Genomic DNA, 15510 nt, shown 5'->3' on the forward strand with positions numbered 1-15510 from the left:
ATTCTCTTATGAAGAGTTTAACCAGCTTTTTTTTTTTTTAACTAATAGAAGATTTAATAGCAAAAAGAGCTGTCAGCGGGTGCTACTGACAAGTTGGAAAAGCAGCTTTACCTTATTTGAAGACAGACTTTTATTGTAGTATTCTAAAAAGAAAATGTTTTTATATCATACAGTTTTCTTTTGCATGTGTGGATGTACTGATACAGCCATACTACAAGATCATACTAGGTTTTGTCTTAATAGTTAATTTAAAACTATTAATAAGTTATAAAAAAAAAAAAAAGCACAGCTACAGGCTACAAGCTGCAAGCTACAAGAAAAGGATGTAACGTGACACTCTTTGTTCCCTCCCTTTAGGTGTTTTCTTAAGTTGTAAAGATGTTAAAACTGAGTGATCAAGCCCAATATAAGATAAGTGCAGGAGAAAAGTTAACTGTTTTCCTGCAGGTTGTTAAATAAGGCAAATGTAAATACAACCTGACATTCACATAAAGCTATCACTGTCAGTGGAAGCAATTAGTTTGATTAAAACGCCCAATTAGTGACAATATTATAGTAAGAAATGGGCTCCAGAACACCAGACAGACTCCACTTGGCTTACGTTTCCTTACTCCATTGCAGTACAAAAAAATCAAAATTATAACGGATGCGCTCCCTTGTGTAAACACACTTGATTCCTGTTGGAAGGTGACAAACATGAACACTGTTGAGCTGAAATGACGAAATAAAGCAAATACACTTTATTTATAAATCTTGAGTTATAATTTAATACGGTACCAATATGTTAACCAATATGCTTTCACAGTACATCAGAGTGGTTGTCAAAAAGAAGTAAACACAAATACACTCACACACACACACACCCACACACACACACATGCACATACACTCTAAATTCAGCAATACCCTGCAGTGGTCTGTTGTGCCATTAAGTGGCCTGGGCTCATTAATGCATGAGTTATACTGAAATAAATTTGTTTCTTGGCCTGGGAAATTAAGAGATTGTAGTTCTTATAGACCCAGTGCTCTTAAAATCTCTGAGGAAGTCAGTGTAAAAGTCCAGGAAACATAAATTCATTAGAAGTATTTGGTAATGCATTTGTCCTTAATCTCGTAGTGTCATTCGTGTTCTTCTTACCTGTCACGGGAATATGATTTGGACTTTAACCCCTCTAAATATAAAAAACATTGGATTAAGCTATCCAACAGTCAGCTCACCGCCATGATTAGCCTCTCAGTTCAGATGAGGAAAAAAACAGAAAAGTTGAAGTGTGACAAAAATCCGGGAGAGATAAATTGCTTTGAAATAGGATTTTAAAGAATTTAACTGGAACATTATGGCAAAAGGGAAATAATCGTATTAGCCAAGAAGTATAACGAAGAAATGACTAACGCTTGGCGCAACCGAGCACTGAGCATGAGAAGTGCAGTTCTGAAATGTTTTTGCTGTTCTCATTCTTTGCATGTCAATAAGAAAACCAGAATAAGAAAACAAAGTAACTAAAACAAAGCATCAATCTCACCTTTCTGTCTCTATGCAACCGAGCAAAAAGGTTGAAGTCAGAAGAAGTCGGGTTTCAAACAATCATATTAAATCTTTCTGAAATGTTCCTTTAGTCCAAAGTGCTATGTCTGGAAGGTATGAAAACAACAACAACAACAACAACAAAAAACAGATCAACACAAGACGATCCCTGCAGTTTTCTCACTAGCTGGGGTAAAAATATGTAAAACATAAAAAAAAAGAAAAAGGGAAAAAAAAGAAAACAAAAAGGATCCAAAACATAATTTACAAGCACGATAAATATACACACAGGTCCAATAAATATTGTTTGTTATCCCAAAAACCATAGACTGTGAGAGGTCACCACACTGCAAAAAGATGTCCATCTTAACCAGTCATTTCGTTTACTGACATTAGTTCCCTTTAAACAAGTGAAAATTTCTGCCAGTGCGGTCAGATCATTTCGTCATTGGTAGATTTCCTGTATTTTATGGACCCCTCTAAAAGTGGCATAATGGAAAATAAGGCAGCTAATACCTCCGGTATGATGAAAAAAGCAAATTAAATTACATTTTTACCCTTAAGATACTTTAGAGAATTTAATTCCACTGGCAGTTTTTTCTCTTGTTTAAATCAACAGAGATTTTACTATTTGAAATGACTTGATTTGAAAAGTGGGACCCTTCCTGACCTTAGTAGCACCACAGCAGCTTTTATTCTCTATTGAATAGCCATGTAAGGCCAGTTGAAGCTGCTACCAGAAAGCAGCATGTCCCTTATCAGAGTTTCTATGGGTGTTTTCCCCACCAGACGGACGAAGAAAAGCTGCTCTATGACAGAAGAAGAGACGCTGCGGAGGGAAGGCAAGCGAAGCAGCAGCTTCCCAAACCTGTTAGGCTGGTTGGGATACTGGCTCCTCACATACTCTTCTAAAGCACACTGCGATTTCTCCTGGAGACCCTCCACATGGGCCACATCTGATAGACCACAAGCATCTACAGAGAGAATGTAACACAGAAACAAATAGGCAGAAGAGAAGAGGTCAGGACCAGTGGTTCAACTGGGCATCTGAAAAATACTTCAGTTTCACGTTTATTCAGTGTTAATACAAAATCACCAAAACTCGCGATGGTACAGTCTGAATGTGGAGTTAGATGAAAAGTTACAGTGATCGAAAGTCAAAAAAGCACCAGAAAAAACAAAAATCTGTAGGTATTACTATTTACAGATATTATTTAAATCCCTGGGTAAGACATTAAAGAAGAGGTCAGGGCAGCAGAATGCCAAATATTAGTGGATGCATTTAAATATTTTATTACTTTGTAAACAGATTTGAGTGAACCTCACTAAGATGGTATCAGAACCATCAACCATAAACACAGAACACCCAATAAACTAGTTAGTCAGACATGGTTGGGTAAATGTAGAGGTTTAAAAATGTAAAATTGGATACTGTAAGAGCGCAGTGGCAGGTTGAAAATAAAACGTATAGGCAAATAGTTGAGGTTTGTCAATCTGATGCCATCTGGGATCAACAATGGTGCCACTGCTCTCATCCAATCAAAAAAAAAAGAATACTCAGGGCCCAGACAAAAGGAAGGAAGCACGGCAAGAGCATTGATTGCTCTGAGTCATTTGCATTTCAACGCACACCAGACTCTTCTGTCTGTACTGTAAAACTGCAGGCCGGCTGGAAACAGGGGTTAAAGCAGGACTGTCCCAGTTTAAAAGGCACGTGCTCACATGTGCTCACATGCTCACGGGGACTAAAATAGACCAATAGGAAACCTTCTTTGTTTATTTTTTTACTCTGCTGCTACTTGTCTTTTTGAACCCACTCACAATCTAACAACCAAACATCCCTCTGTCATCTAAAAGGCTGTGAAGAAACTGGCATACATTTTGCATTGCAAAGTCAACTAATAGTTCCCATTGCTTTATGAACAGTACAAAAAAAGCTTCTTTATGAAGATATTTTCAAATTTAAAGATTTAAAGAATAAAATGTATTATGCAGTTACATTTACATGCTATGATCGTTTTTAAAACAGTGGCAAGATTTAAATATAAAAATTTTCTTTTTAAAATAAAAAAAACCCTCTAAATTTTAAGCCTGAAAACAAGTTTTTTTCACTTGAAATTAATATATATATATATATATATATATATATATATATGTATGTATGTAATAAATCACTCTGCTGAGGCACCTTTTATGTGAAGCAGCAGTGGAATATAGATGCTGTCAAATGTTTAACTCAAACCCATTTGCATAACCTATTCAGGCAGAGTATTTCATATTTTAAGGGCTGTAAGGATTTGATGCCGTTTTAAGACCATCAAACTCACTCACTCACACTTCCTCTTCAGTATTATTTTAATGCAGATAAACTGTTGCTTCAAGATCTGACAACTGTATGAGGTCACTTAAGTTCACTATGAATTCTATCAGAGGTAAAGCAGCTGGCTCAGGTTTAAAGGGAGTACTTTTCTAGAGCAAATCCAACATATATGATTTGTATTCCTTTTTTAATGACCGTTTATAACGATATCAGAGGATCATCAGACTTATGATCATACTAAAATCTGCAAAAGAATTATTTTATATAGATTTTGCTTTTAAGGTGTTTCAGAGTTTTAATACAAATTATTGATTTTTCTTTTTAGCCCCCCTCCCCAACCCCGAACGCACAGTTACCGAGTGTTATGCAAACTATTATGCCACGAGCAATAAAAAAATCTGTAAAATTATTTTTATAAGATTTTCTGTCGTTTTTTTGGAAATATTTATTCCTACGTTTTTCGGGCGATTTTTAAGTAACGTTCTCGTCCGCTCGCATTAATTTTGTTTTCGCTACATTTGGAAAATAATTTATTTAATTAAATTAGGATTTTAATTTTGATAGCGGTTGTTTTCTTCGTGATGGTGGCGGCACAATTCTCCTTAGATTTTAAGCTTGCGTGATTTCGCTAAAATGTCAGCCACAGCGTGTGTGGGGGTGAAAAGGTAAAGTTTACCTGTGGTGAACAGCACGATGGCCTTAATGCAGCTGTACTCCGCCGAATCCACGTGCAGCACCTTCAGCTTCTCCACCTGCTCCTGGAAGACCCGGATGTGGTCCATGAAGGCCACCACCCGGTCAGCAGACATTGGGGATGCGTGGAGACCAGCAGCGGCCAGTAGCGGGGCGGCGTGGACGGGCATGGAGCACTGGGCGGCGTTCAGGACGAACAGTTCGCTCCAGGTGAGGCGAAGAAGGGCCACCTGGTCCGGCACCTGCAGGTCCGGGAAAAAAGGGATGTTGCGGGCCCACTCCACAGCGCTGAAGAGCATCCGAGCCGCCAGCTCGCAGATGTTCTCAATGCCCAGGATGTTGTTGTTCTGCAGGCACTGAGAGCCAAACCTGGAGGTCGGGTAGGGTTCGGCCCGCAGCAGCAGAGAGATGTACCCCGACAGATAGGAGTGGCACTGCAGAGGATCCCCGTTTGTCAGAGCAAACTGGCCGTGATATGACTGGGTTGGTATTCTGCCTCTCTGGACAGCTGGAAGAAAGAAACGGCAGAAATGCCACATCACGCTAGAAGGCGATTAAAACAACGAAGATGACATTTAAAGAACCCTAAAACTATACATCACGCACGGGACGTCATTTACAACAGCATATGTGAATTAAAACCTCGCGCTTATTTTAGTCAGATTAGGCTGGGATTCCTTTCTAATGTCAGTAGTGAGCTAGCTTATGGTTGGCTGGCTCTTCAGAAGTGGACATGGATAAGTGTTGTGGACAGCTCCTGGAAAGAAATGTCACATTCAGCTCGGTGTTGGGAGATCTAGAGCACAACCTGCAGATAATGGCGTGTGAGATTTTTTTTCCTTTCCCCCCCTCTTTTCTTTTTCTCAGCGTGTTTCTGGGTATTCAGTAGCGTTGCATTTTTTTTGTTTCAAATGTATAATTGCTCCAGTTCACAGCCCAGATTCCGTTTTCAGTTAATGCTCTCTAATATCATCAAGTGAGTAGGCTTATTGTAACTTAATTATTTATTTTTTGGCTGTGAAATCTCTAATAGCCTAAACTTTAATAAACTTTCACATTTAGACAACAAAGCAGACTCTTAGTAGACTAGTGTAGGCTGCGGTCTGGGCCTAGTGCTGTATATGAAAAGCATGCATAATGAATAAGAGCAGACACACATGGTCCGCACGAGCACATCATTTAAAAATGTATTTTACATTTTTATGGCTACAATTTAAACGAAAAAAAGGCACTGAAACTAAAGTTAAATATATCTACTGCCGAATGTGAACTCCTGACATTTAAAGCTTCTGCAGACTCACACTCACCGGGGATGATGGACATAAAGCGGAAGGGGAGCAACAATAGTGCACCTAACATGCTACAGGATGCTAGCGGGAACATCTGTAATAATGTGTAATATTACACACTGAGGTCTACACAATATAAAGCTATAGTACCCGAGACAAAATAAATAATTATACACCGCGTATTTTAAAAAAAAATATATAGACATTATTAAATGAATAAAATATCCCTAGTGTCAAACAAAGGCAACATGTGGCGATGGTAAGGCTCCTGGGTCCACAAAGAAATATGTAAACATAAGCTAGGCTACACATATGTAGCATCCACACAACTAGATATGGGGCAGATATGCGTTCAAACATAAAAGAGTGCTGCATGTGAAAGTGTTATGGATGTGATAGTACCAGTAATAACAGTTTGATGCCAGCGCGTACCTTCTCTCCTCATGCCGACTTTGAGGCATTTCTTGAGGCGACAGTACTGGCACTGGTTGCGGTGGTGCTGGTCTATGGGACAGTTCCTGTTGGCCCTGCAGGTGTAGTTCAGGTTTCTCCTGACGCTGCGTTTAAAGAAGCTCTTACATCCTTCGCATGTGAACTGTCCATAGTGCTTCCCGCTGGATTTATCCCCGCACACGATGCACTCGATCTGCTGGCTCTGCTGTTTGTCCATGGACAAGGAGGAGGAGGAGGAGGAAGAGGAGGTGCTGTTGTTATTGTTGGTGGTGGTCGCGACGGTGTTGCCGGACGGATTGGACGGCGGTGCTCCCTGAGGTGCAGCTGCTGTTTGGGGTATTTCCAGAGAAGGCGCCGGGTTCATGTGTCCCGTCAGCTCTCCGGGCAGAGACAGAGGTGCAACCTGAGACACCGGGGAGGAAAGAGTCCCCTGAGAGTCCCCGACCGCCTCGGTGTTTCTCCACGCTACCATCGCCATTTCGACTTTCTCCAAAACTTTTTTTGCGCCCAACTTCGTTTTTACGCGATAATTAACTCACACGTACTGTCGGCATCAATAGCTAATACACAGTCATGGGAAACTGCGGCATTGTTTGACGAAACGAAATACAATTTCAAATAAAATAAATAAAAGCGAGCTCATAGGATAACGGCAGAAAATTAAAACGAGTTCACAAGTGAAGATTGAGCAGTCACCCAGAAGCAGCTGCTGGCGCGGACAAAATCCAAAAAGACAGCTTCATTCAAACCGTCATAGTGCGCTATAGCATCCACAGAGGGGGGGAAATAAAGACGGAGCCATCCACACAGGGAGGAAACGTTATCCCCAAAATATACAATCTGATCCTTTCTGTTCTGTGTGTCCAGCTTTAAACAGAATGCCGTGCGAGCAGATCCTTCATTAGGGATGGAGTCACGCGACCAGGCTTTCCAGACGCTCCCTGCTCTCCCGATCAGTAAGAAGTTACATTAAAAAGACATCAGGGAGAGAGAGAGAGAGAGAGAGAGAGAGAGAGAGAGAGAGAGAGTCAAAGAGGGGGAGTGATGGATGTTGATTTTGACGATGCTTTGCTCCGGGACGGAGGAGGAGAGTGATGCGCCCGCACGTCACCGGCTGTGAATCGGTGACGCGGGTTTGGGGCGGAGTTAACGCGTGGAGAAGCTGGTCTCGGAGCAGCAGTGCGGGGGTTCAGCTGACTTTAAAGAGGGAAGGAGTTCACATCCTCCCTGTTATGTTTTCTGCTTTCCCTCCTTGTCCAATCGCTCGCTCTCTCTCTCTCTCTCTCTCTCTCTCTCTCTCTCTCTCTCTCTCTCTCTCATGTGTGCGCACACGAACGGGTTTTTTCTGTTTGTTTTTTTTATTTTGTTTTTTGCACTATGACTACTTACTTGCCGTGAATCGGTCAAACCACAGTTTGCATCATATCACCCATAATGTATATTATGAGTACTCATGTTATACTGGTACATAAAGAGACTGCTTCTGCCCGCGAAGACCCCGAAGGGGCCAATTCAGATTCTAAATGCAGTTATTTGATGCCACCTAGTGTCGTCAGTAAATTACGCAGAAAAATTCCCTTTTTTAGATCCACTTCACTCACAAAAAGAGATAGATTTTATACATTTCTTTTATAAACAATACATTTAATGCACCTCTCCTCTGCCCTGTCTTAGCTGCAGTCACTTTGTGGACTTTGTAATCACGTAATCATCCACTCACACCAAATGACTAATCAGATAAGAAGACATTTTTAGAAATTACTAAAACCTTTTCTTTTTTTCTTTCTTTCTTTCTTGAGAGAGAACGTTTACAAGTTAGTTTATGTATGGGTGAGATACATATTGGACTTTTAGCTTTCATCAGTAAACTTGCCAAACATCCTCACTTCCAGTGCAGATTTACTGTAAAAAGATTGTTGTGAAATGCTCAGTATAAACACACAAAAATTATTATTTTAGCACAGGCTGTAAAATCTATTCTAAATATAAATTAAACAAACCGAATAAATAAACTGATGTTATCCCTCCTCAAATAGCAATAATACAAAGATATATGGGAATTAAATATATACAAGAGTGGCTACATGTCTAGCTGAAGAGATGACACCTTCACATGCGCCTCTGCCCTTTCTGTCTCTCATGTTCATGATCTATTGAATTTCACTCAGAGCAGCTGCATTGGCGCATACGCTACTTGATATCCATAAAGCTACTGCATTTTTCAGAGTAGATTTGGTGACTTTGATTATGGTATTAAACTCAGTGTTGCTGTGTGTCTCCATACAGTTCCATTGTTTGATTTTGGTGTATTTACGTGTAGCACAACCATTCTTTTCATTTGTTGTGGATTTCTCAAATGGAATCAGTCTGATGTCCATGGATGTCTTTGATGGCAAGTCAGTGCCATGTAAAAATGTCTGTATGGCCATTTCACTGTTGACTCATGCTCCATGAGTCCTGAGGCTGAGTGTGCTGTCACGTTCTTCCAGACGGCCAGAGCTGCAGTCATCCAGCGACTGCTCGCACACAAAACAAGCCTTGCCCCGCCTGCTAACAAAACACACGGCTGATGTCCAATACCAATCAGCAGTGGAAGGTCAAGGCTAAAGTGTTTACCACACTGAATGTGGATGATGCATTCCTTCACACTGTTTATTTCACTGACCTCTCCCCTCCCCCGCTCTCCCTCATGATGGGTCCGGTTAATATTAATCACAGATTTAGGAGTTTACAGATGATAAATCCCTCCTGTTTTTGGTGATCTGGTGCCCTTTAAGACTTATCACCAGTGGGGGAGCTGAAAGCGAGCTAATTGGAAACAAAATGAGGGAGAGTTTGGCCAGGAGAGACCTGCTGTGTGGGCTGAAAGAGTCCAACAGGGCAAAACCACCAGGATATGACTGTTTGCAGTGCAGTGGGAGGCAGCTCTGGCTTCCTGCTCAGAAATCTGCAGAATGTTTCTAATGCAAGCTTGATGTCACTTTACTGAAAATTTGCTCTTATAATTCTGAACATGACAAACATTGGTCAAGCTAAAATCTGAAAAAAATATAGTGTGAAGGTGGTTGATGAGTTTATATGACATGAGAAAACTACGTTCAGCAGGTAATATGATGAAGCGTATTGTCAAGGAATTACTTGACCAAAAGAGCTTTTAGAAAAGCACACATTATAGTCTTCTAGGAATATCCGGTAGTATTCTCAGCTTTGGCAGTGAATGGGTGTGGTGTAAAGTCATTACGGTAACAAGATTAATGGTTGTGAGCTAAAAGTGCACAGTAGCCTTTCAGATCCTGCAGTGGATGTCTTCTGTTTGTGTTTTAGCAGTGACTGTGTGTAAGTGTGCAGATTCCGAAATGTCATGACCTGACCCAGAGGCCATGATGTAGAAACAAACCATTGCAAATCAAATTGTCCAATTTACCTGCAAAATAACAACTCAATATCTGAACTGTACCCACAGCAAAGTGAAATGTGTAGTGTCTGGATGTGGTTGGGCGAGGCAAAATACATCAATATTTTAAAAAAATAATCAGAATAAAATAAAAACAAAGGGATTGTGCATGTGGAGAAAAGGTTATGGTCAGCATATAACCAGTCCTAAGTTCAAAAGTGAAATATACATGAGCATTAGCATGATTTCTGGAAAAGAAAGAAACATTTGCCATTTTGTGAGCGGAAAGCAAATTAATTATTACATCTAGCTTCTACCAGTTATTTAATTATGTGGAATAAATGTGCATCCACTTTTATTTCAAAGGATAGTCCCTATATCCCTGTGATATTTCGATTGTTTAAATACTAATGAAGAATTAATCACAGTTTGTGTCTAACCAGATTTTTCTGAAAAGAAACCTAATCCAGTTACACAAGTTTCAACCTTATATTTATCAAACTTATCAACAACCTAGAATTTTATATCTGATAACTTACTTACAATCTTGCAAAATAAGCTCAATGTGCTTTTGTTAAAAAAAAACAATTAACACCAAAAAATCACAGTAAGCTCCGGAGAATACAGAGAATATGATCCCCGTGACTCTTCTGACTGCAATTGTGTGGGAAGTGTCTAAAGTGCAAGCCTGTCACAATTAGTTTGCTTTAAATTTTATTTTTGAGAATACATCCAACTTTTCTGACACACAGAACAACTTCATCTTGAATAAAATTTCTAGAGTTTTTAACCTGAATACAGTGGGAATCAAGTTTCTGTGAATAAGCAGATGTACACTAGACATTTACTGAATTTTACATGTTAAATTAAACTATAATAAGAAGTGTTAACAACAAAGTTTTACTTATTAAAACAAGACATTTAAAAAATGAGCAAAAGTTGATTTTCATGCATTTTACAGTTAAAGAACAAGGAAGTTTCTGCTACAGATTGTTGAACCGGAGCAACAATTAATATTAAAATCAGTATCTTACATTATCATTTATAGCAATTGTAATTTTTACAGTAACTAGTGACTAAAACCTTTTCATGTTTATGTCTCTGGTAATAGATGCTGGACAGTAAAGAGAGCCTGTAGATTGTCACCCTGCTGTGAACCTTGGCAGCCACTGAAACAAAGCTGGTACCTCTTAGGCTCTTTAGCCGGCTCTTTAGCCGGTTCACATCCTGGTCAGAGAGCAACAATAGTTAGTGAGTTAGATTAACACGGCACAGCTTTTGCTTCACCTGTGACCGCTGAACCATCTCTCACCTTTTATTAACCCCAGACAGCTGACCTCTGACTCCTTCAGGCCAACTGCAGAATTCTTCATGAGGTGGATTTCACGCTTGAGAGACACTTTGTGCTACAGGTCAGTGTGCAGTTATAACGCACCGCTAACGCTCGTCTCACTCATGAACAGATTCATCCTGGCGAAATGTTGGGATCCTCATTAGGAATTGTACAAAATCCTACTTAACCTTTGACCTCACTCAGACTAGCACTCATTATCTCGTATGAGATTAACCCACATTGCTTTGTAAATGATAGAATCAACTCAACTCAGCTTTGAACTGTAAACAGTTTTGAAACTGATCAAATAAGATAACATTTTAAACAAGACATATGCTTTAGTCAAACCTTTTAATGTGGACTGCACACATTTCTGACCTGTTTATGCATAAGAGAACTAAAGATGACTGTATTATTATTGTAACATTTTGCAGTATTTTAATATTTAAGTGCAAAATTTGAGGCATATTTGCTGGTAGCCTTTCAGTTGATGCTGATAGAGGTCTTTCGAATGAAAGGATCGCATAATTAGTTTGACAGGTTTGTTTATGCCATTACAAAATATTTTTATTGTCCAGTCTCTAAAGTCATGGATAATGAGGGCAATAACATGATGAGTTTCTTACATTGTTGTGTTTTGTTTTTCAGGTGTTAAGGCCAAATAAATTCCCAGGGGGGCGCTGTGCACACCTTACCGTCCGGGTGGAGGCACTAAGTGGTTAATTAAGTGGAATGGAAGAGGATAAAGACATAATTCAAACTTTACTTTAAGATAATATACTTAAGTGTGATTTTTTTGTGCATTTTTATTATTATTTGTGCATCTTAGATTTTTCTTTAGCCTAATTTAGCAAATCATATCACATTCAGTTCATGGGTTAATCAGTGGCAGTCTGAAAGGGCTGCCACTTGTGGTTAACAGTGCTTTTAGTTACCTTAGGACATAGGATTGCTTTCGTTTGTTTATTAACAGCTTTGTTTAAAAGTTTGGTACTGATCTTGAGGAAGACTTTACCAGAGGTGAGGTTCAGCTCAACTTAGAAGTGATTCATTTATAGAGCTTGATCTAGTTCTGGATCTACACATTTCTGAGATGCTCCTTTAGCAATGTGATCAAATTGCGCATTTACTTTTTTACTTCTGACTTTATTTACCCCATAGTTTTATATGCACAAGTCAACGTTATATACAGTTAAAATTGTGACTGACCATAACAGTGTCGTCAGTAATCTTTTAGTCAGTTTACATCAGAAAACATCTGTGTTAATGAGTAATTACTATAGTTTTTAACTGTAATGTACAAGAAGCTGAATCACAGTAACTAACAATAAATAGTGAAGTTAAGAATACAAATATATAGAGAGCAATATTTATGATTAACATAACAAACAATGCAAAAAATATTACAGGTGTGATTTTATTATTATTATTATTATTATTATTATTTATCAGGAAATGAAGAGTTTCAAACACACTCACTTTTCATGACAGGCTTTTTTTTTTTTCAACATGGCATCAAAGAATTAGTTGAGTGTTTTAACAGCTGTCATGTGGCTGGCCATGTGTCATTTATGCTGGTGGTTTTTCTTGCCCTAGTTAGTGAGATGCAGTGATATTCTTAAAATGCAGCTGTGAGGCAGGCTGGGAGGATTTGCTGTCTCTAGGAAGTTTCTTTGTGCTTGATCAGTTGATCTGTGGCCACTGCGGGGAGGTAATGCTGGGATGTTTTGATGTACTGGATGCTACATTAGTTCAGACGGCAGTGTGAAGGCCAGAAGGGACATGGACAGTTGGGGGCTAAGTGTGAATGAGACAGAAATTTAAAGAAACCAAAGAGTCTTTCTTGGTACTTTCCAAGGTCAGGTGGCATACATGACTATAATTCAGAGAGACTGTGCTTTTGCATCTGTCTGCATCGAAGGAAAAGTTATCGAAAGCAGGCTGAAAGTGTAGTCCTTTAGAAAAAAGGCATTATGTATTGAAAATTGGATAAAGTATAATGTTTTTTTTTTTTTTTAAATTGGCACTTGAATTGTGAAATGGTGAGATTTTGCAACCACTTTTTTCTCCACCACCCACTTAGCACTGACTTGCTTCTACATTTTCGCAGCTCAAACACACCAGACACAAACCCTCCCTCTCACTTTTCTACCAGAAGACCAAATGTCATTCACAGCAAAGACATTTCTTTTGTCCTTCACAGCACCACATTTCCTCAGACTGAGAACACTGTCCGGTATTTTGATTGATCATGTATTTGTATCTATTCATAGAGGCCAGATTCATCATTCCAATTTGTCAAGTTGCTGGTGTGCCAAGTTAATTATGTGCAGGAAAGCCAGAAAAAAGAGGACAGCCTCCTGTTTAGACTCATCTGAGGTTTCCCTACCTCACCTCGTCTCCAAACGAGCAGCCAAAGCTTCACTGGGCTGCTGGAGCTGTTTGGCACCATGGGTAATTAGTGTGATGAATGCTTTAGTGGAACAAATAGTGGCAGTCGGCTGTCTCGCTCATCGTGTGGCTGTGCTGTCATAGCTCTGGGGCTGCGAGCTCATCAGGGTAATGGATGATTCTGCAACAGAGCCATCCCTCAAACAACAGCGCCACCACTGAGCAGGAAACGGGCCTCTTTTTTTAGTCGACAAAAAAAAACCTTGAGTCTTGAAGGTATATGGATGTCAAGTGCTTTTTAGAAGGTTACCAACAACCAGTAACAGTTAAATCTGGAAAAATGAAATTGAAGTATCTCGTGAGGTATAATTGGGTGAAATGTAAAAGAATAGCCCAGTGCATTATTCTAAATATGCATTTTTTCTCTCTAAATAGGGCTAAATATATGGATATTCAAACATCTTACTAATCCTCTGTGGGATTCTGTCCTATGCCTGGGCTGTAGAGCTGTCGCCGTAGAAATGATGGATCACATTATTAGATTAGGGGAAAGCAAGGACGGGCTACAACTGGATTTGCAATTCAGAGTCTCTTTTGTATATGGACCTTTTCTGCATCAAAGGAATGGCCCTAATTGGGCCTCTGTCATTGAGTCAGAGATTGTTTTTTAACAATGCAGGAAACCTTGCAATAAATCAGGTCAGCTGTCTGAGCCACGTCACTGGACAAGGCATTAGTCAGATATGCAGAATGTTCTCTTTGCATACAATGTAAAAAGAATTCATCATCATTTACGAGCACAGTTGCAAGCCCACATCTCCTAATTCTTCCAACAAACGAAGGACATATGGTGATTTTTGTCTCTTGGATGAACCCCAGGGCAGAGGCAGCCTTGAAGGTCTGGCTCTGTGTGCTGTCATTTGAGTACCAGCTAATGGCTTATGCTTACTCTGTGCTTTGACTTTTCAACCCACTGTGACAGAGAATAATATGATTCACATAAGGGTGAATTCTCAACCATGTCATCCATGTAGCGGAAGCTGCCGCAGACAGGTAATCCATAGCTGTATCAGGGAAAAAAACACCAGTTCACTGAATTGTTTCGATGGCAGCCAGACCCAAGGCTAACAGAGCATGAGAGACAGGCGAGGTCGTGGAAAGGTTATTTTTTAGGTTCAGGAGCTGAGACTTTGGGGACGTGGACACGTCAGTCTTGCAGAGTCCGCAGGTCAATGTGAAGACAAGTGGAAGACACATTTCTCTGTCAGCACGCAGAGAGCCCGCACGGGTTCAGGCTTTTGTCGTGAAGTCCCAAGTCATTGAGTCAATAGCCAAGGAACATGACACAACCTCTCACAGTCACACGGCATCAAGCGGAACAGGGAATGGCATGCTTTCCATTTCACTGCACCGTGGCCCTGGCGAGACCTCGTCTGCACTCGAGAAACAGGAGAGCTCTCAGCCCAGGCTCTCGCATAAAAGCAACGCAGCAACCTGGCCCCGAACACGTACCTGGCTCGCTCACAGCAGCAGTACAAGATGATTCACCGGTCAATCCATAACCCCGGCTATTATCTCCACTGGCTGCTGTAGCGCGGCGAGATGCCTGTGGATAACCAGAGGGCTTGGATGAAAGGAAATTAGATCATGGCAAAGCACCAGCACATTTCGATTAAACTGATGTCAGGATTTATCTTCTTCCGTCAGTGCATTTAGATGGGAAAAGAAAATGTAACCTTTAACCCCAGCTGATCAAGCACTGACCGAGTGAATAGCCCTTTATCACAAGAATAGCGTTACATGCAATGTAACAAACTACATCATTTTGTCTGCGTGTGAGAAGAGTGAATAAAAAAATACATATCTTGTATGCTGCATCATTATCTAGTGCTGCCTTTAGCAACATTCTATTTGTGACATTTAAACAATACAAACGTGTTCTCTTCACAGGCTGCATGTTTATAGAGCATTGCTTATTTTTCATCCAATTAACAGTGCTAAAAAAAAATCACTTCTATGTTTTTAATCATAATATGATAAATTAGATTTATCATGGGCCAGGCTGGAAACCAGCACCACAACAATGCTCAATCTTTAGACCACTGCTGTAGC

At 40.0% G+C, this 15510-nt stretch overlaps 1 protein-coding gene and 1 long non-coding RNA gene across 3 annotated transcripts; one reads left to right on the forward strand and one right to left on the reverse strand.

Moving 5' to 3' along the window:
• Window positions 1-758: 758 nt before the first annotated feature.
• Window positions 759-7431, reverse strand: LOC309688197 (COUP transcription factor 2-like). Of its 2 annotated transcripts, none has more exons than XM_082503744.1 (3): window positions 6260-7431; window positions 4522-5046; window positions 759-2499 (listed from the first exon to the last, which is right to left on the reverse strand). In XM_082503744.1, the coding sequence occupies exons 1-3, from the start codon at window positions 6756-6758 to the stop codon at window positions 2225-2227; spliced, it is 1299 nt and encodes a 432-aa protein (XP_082359870.1). In that variant the 5' UTR covers window positions 6759-7431; the 3' UTR covers window positions 759-2224. The 2 variants fall into 2 exon arrangements, with proteins under 2 accessions (XP_082359870.1, XP_082359869.1); XM_082503743.1 differs by having other exon boundaries at window positions 6230-7431.
• Window positions 7208-11953, forward strand: LOC309688299. Its single transcript, XR_014271039.1, has 4 exons — window positions 7208-7236; window positions 10786-10904; window positions 11003-11086; window positions 11656-11953. It is a non-coding gene; the product is annotated as an uncharacterized lncRNA (long non-coding RNA).
• Window positions 11954-15510: the final 3557 nt, after the last annotated feature.

Source organism: Aulonocara stuartgranti (assembly GCF_965226115.1).
Source record: "Aulonocara stuartgranti genome assembly, chromosome: 1".
Taxonomy (NCBI): domain Eukaryota; kingdom Metazoa; phylum Chordata; class Actinopteri; order Cichliformes; family Cichlidae; genus Aulonocara; species Aulonocara stuartgranti.

Bases quoted from the DNA above. Each gene is read 5' to 3' on its own strand.
- LOC309688197 (XM_082503743.1), bottom strand. From the start codon at position 6,758: ATGGCGATGGTAGCGTGGAGAAACACCGAGGCGGTCGGGGACTCTCAG. The intron at 5,047-6,229 runs GTACTATCACAT...TCTTTCTTCCAG, and splicing joins GCATCAAACTGTTATTACTG to CTGTCCAGAGAGGCAGAATA. The intron at 2,500-4,521 runs GTAAACTTTACC...TTCTCTCTGTAG, and splicing joins CATCGTGCTGTTCACCACAG to ATGCTTGTGGTCTATCAGAT.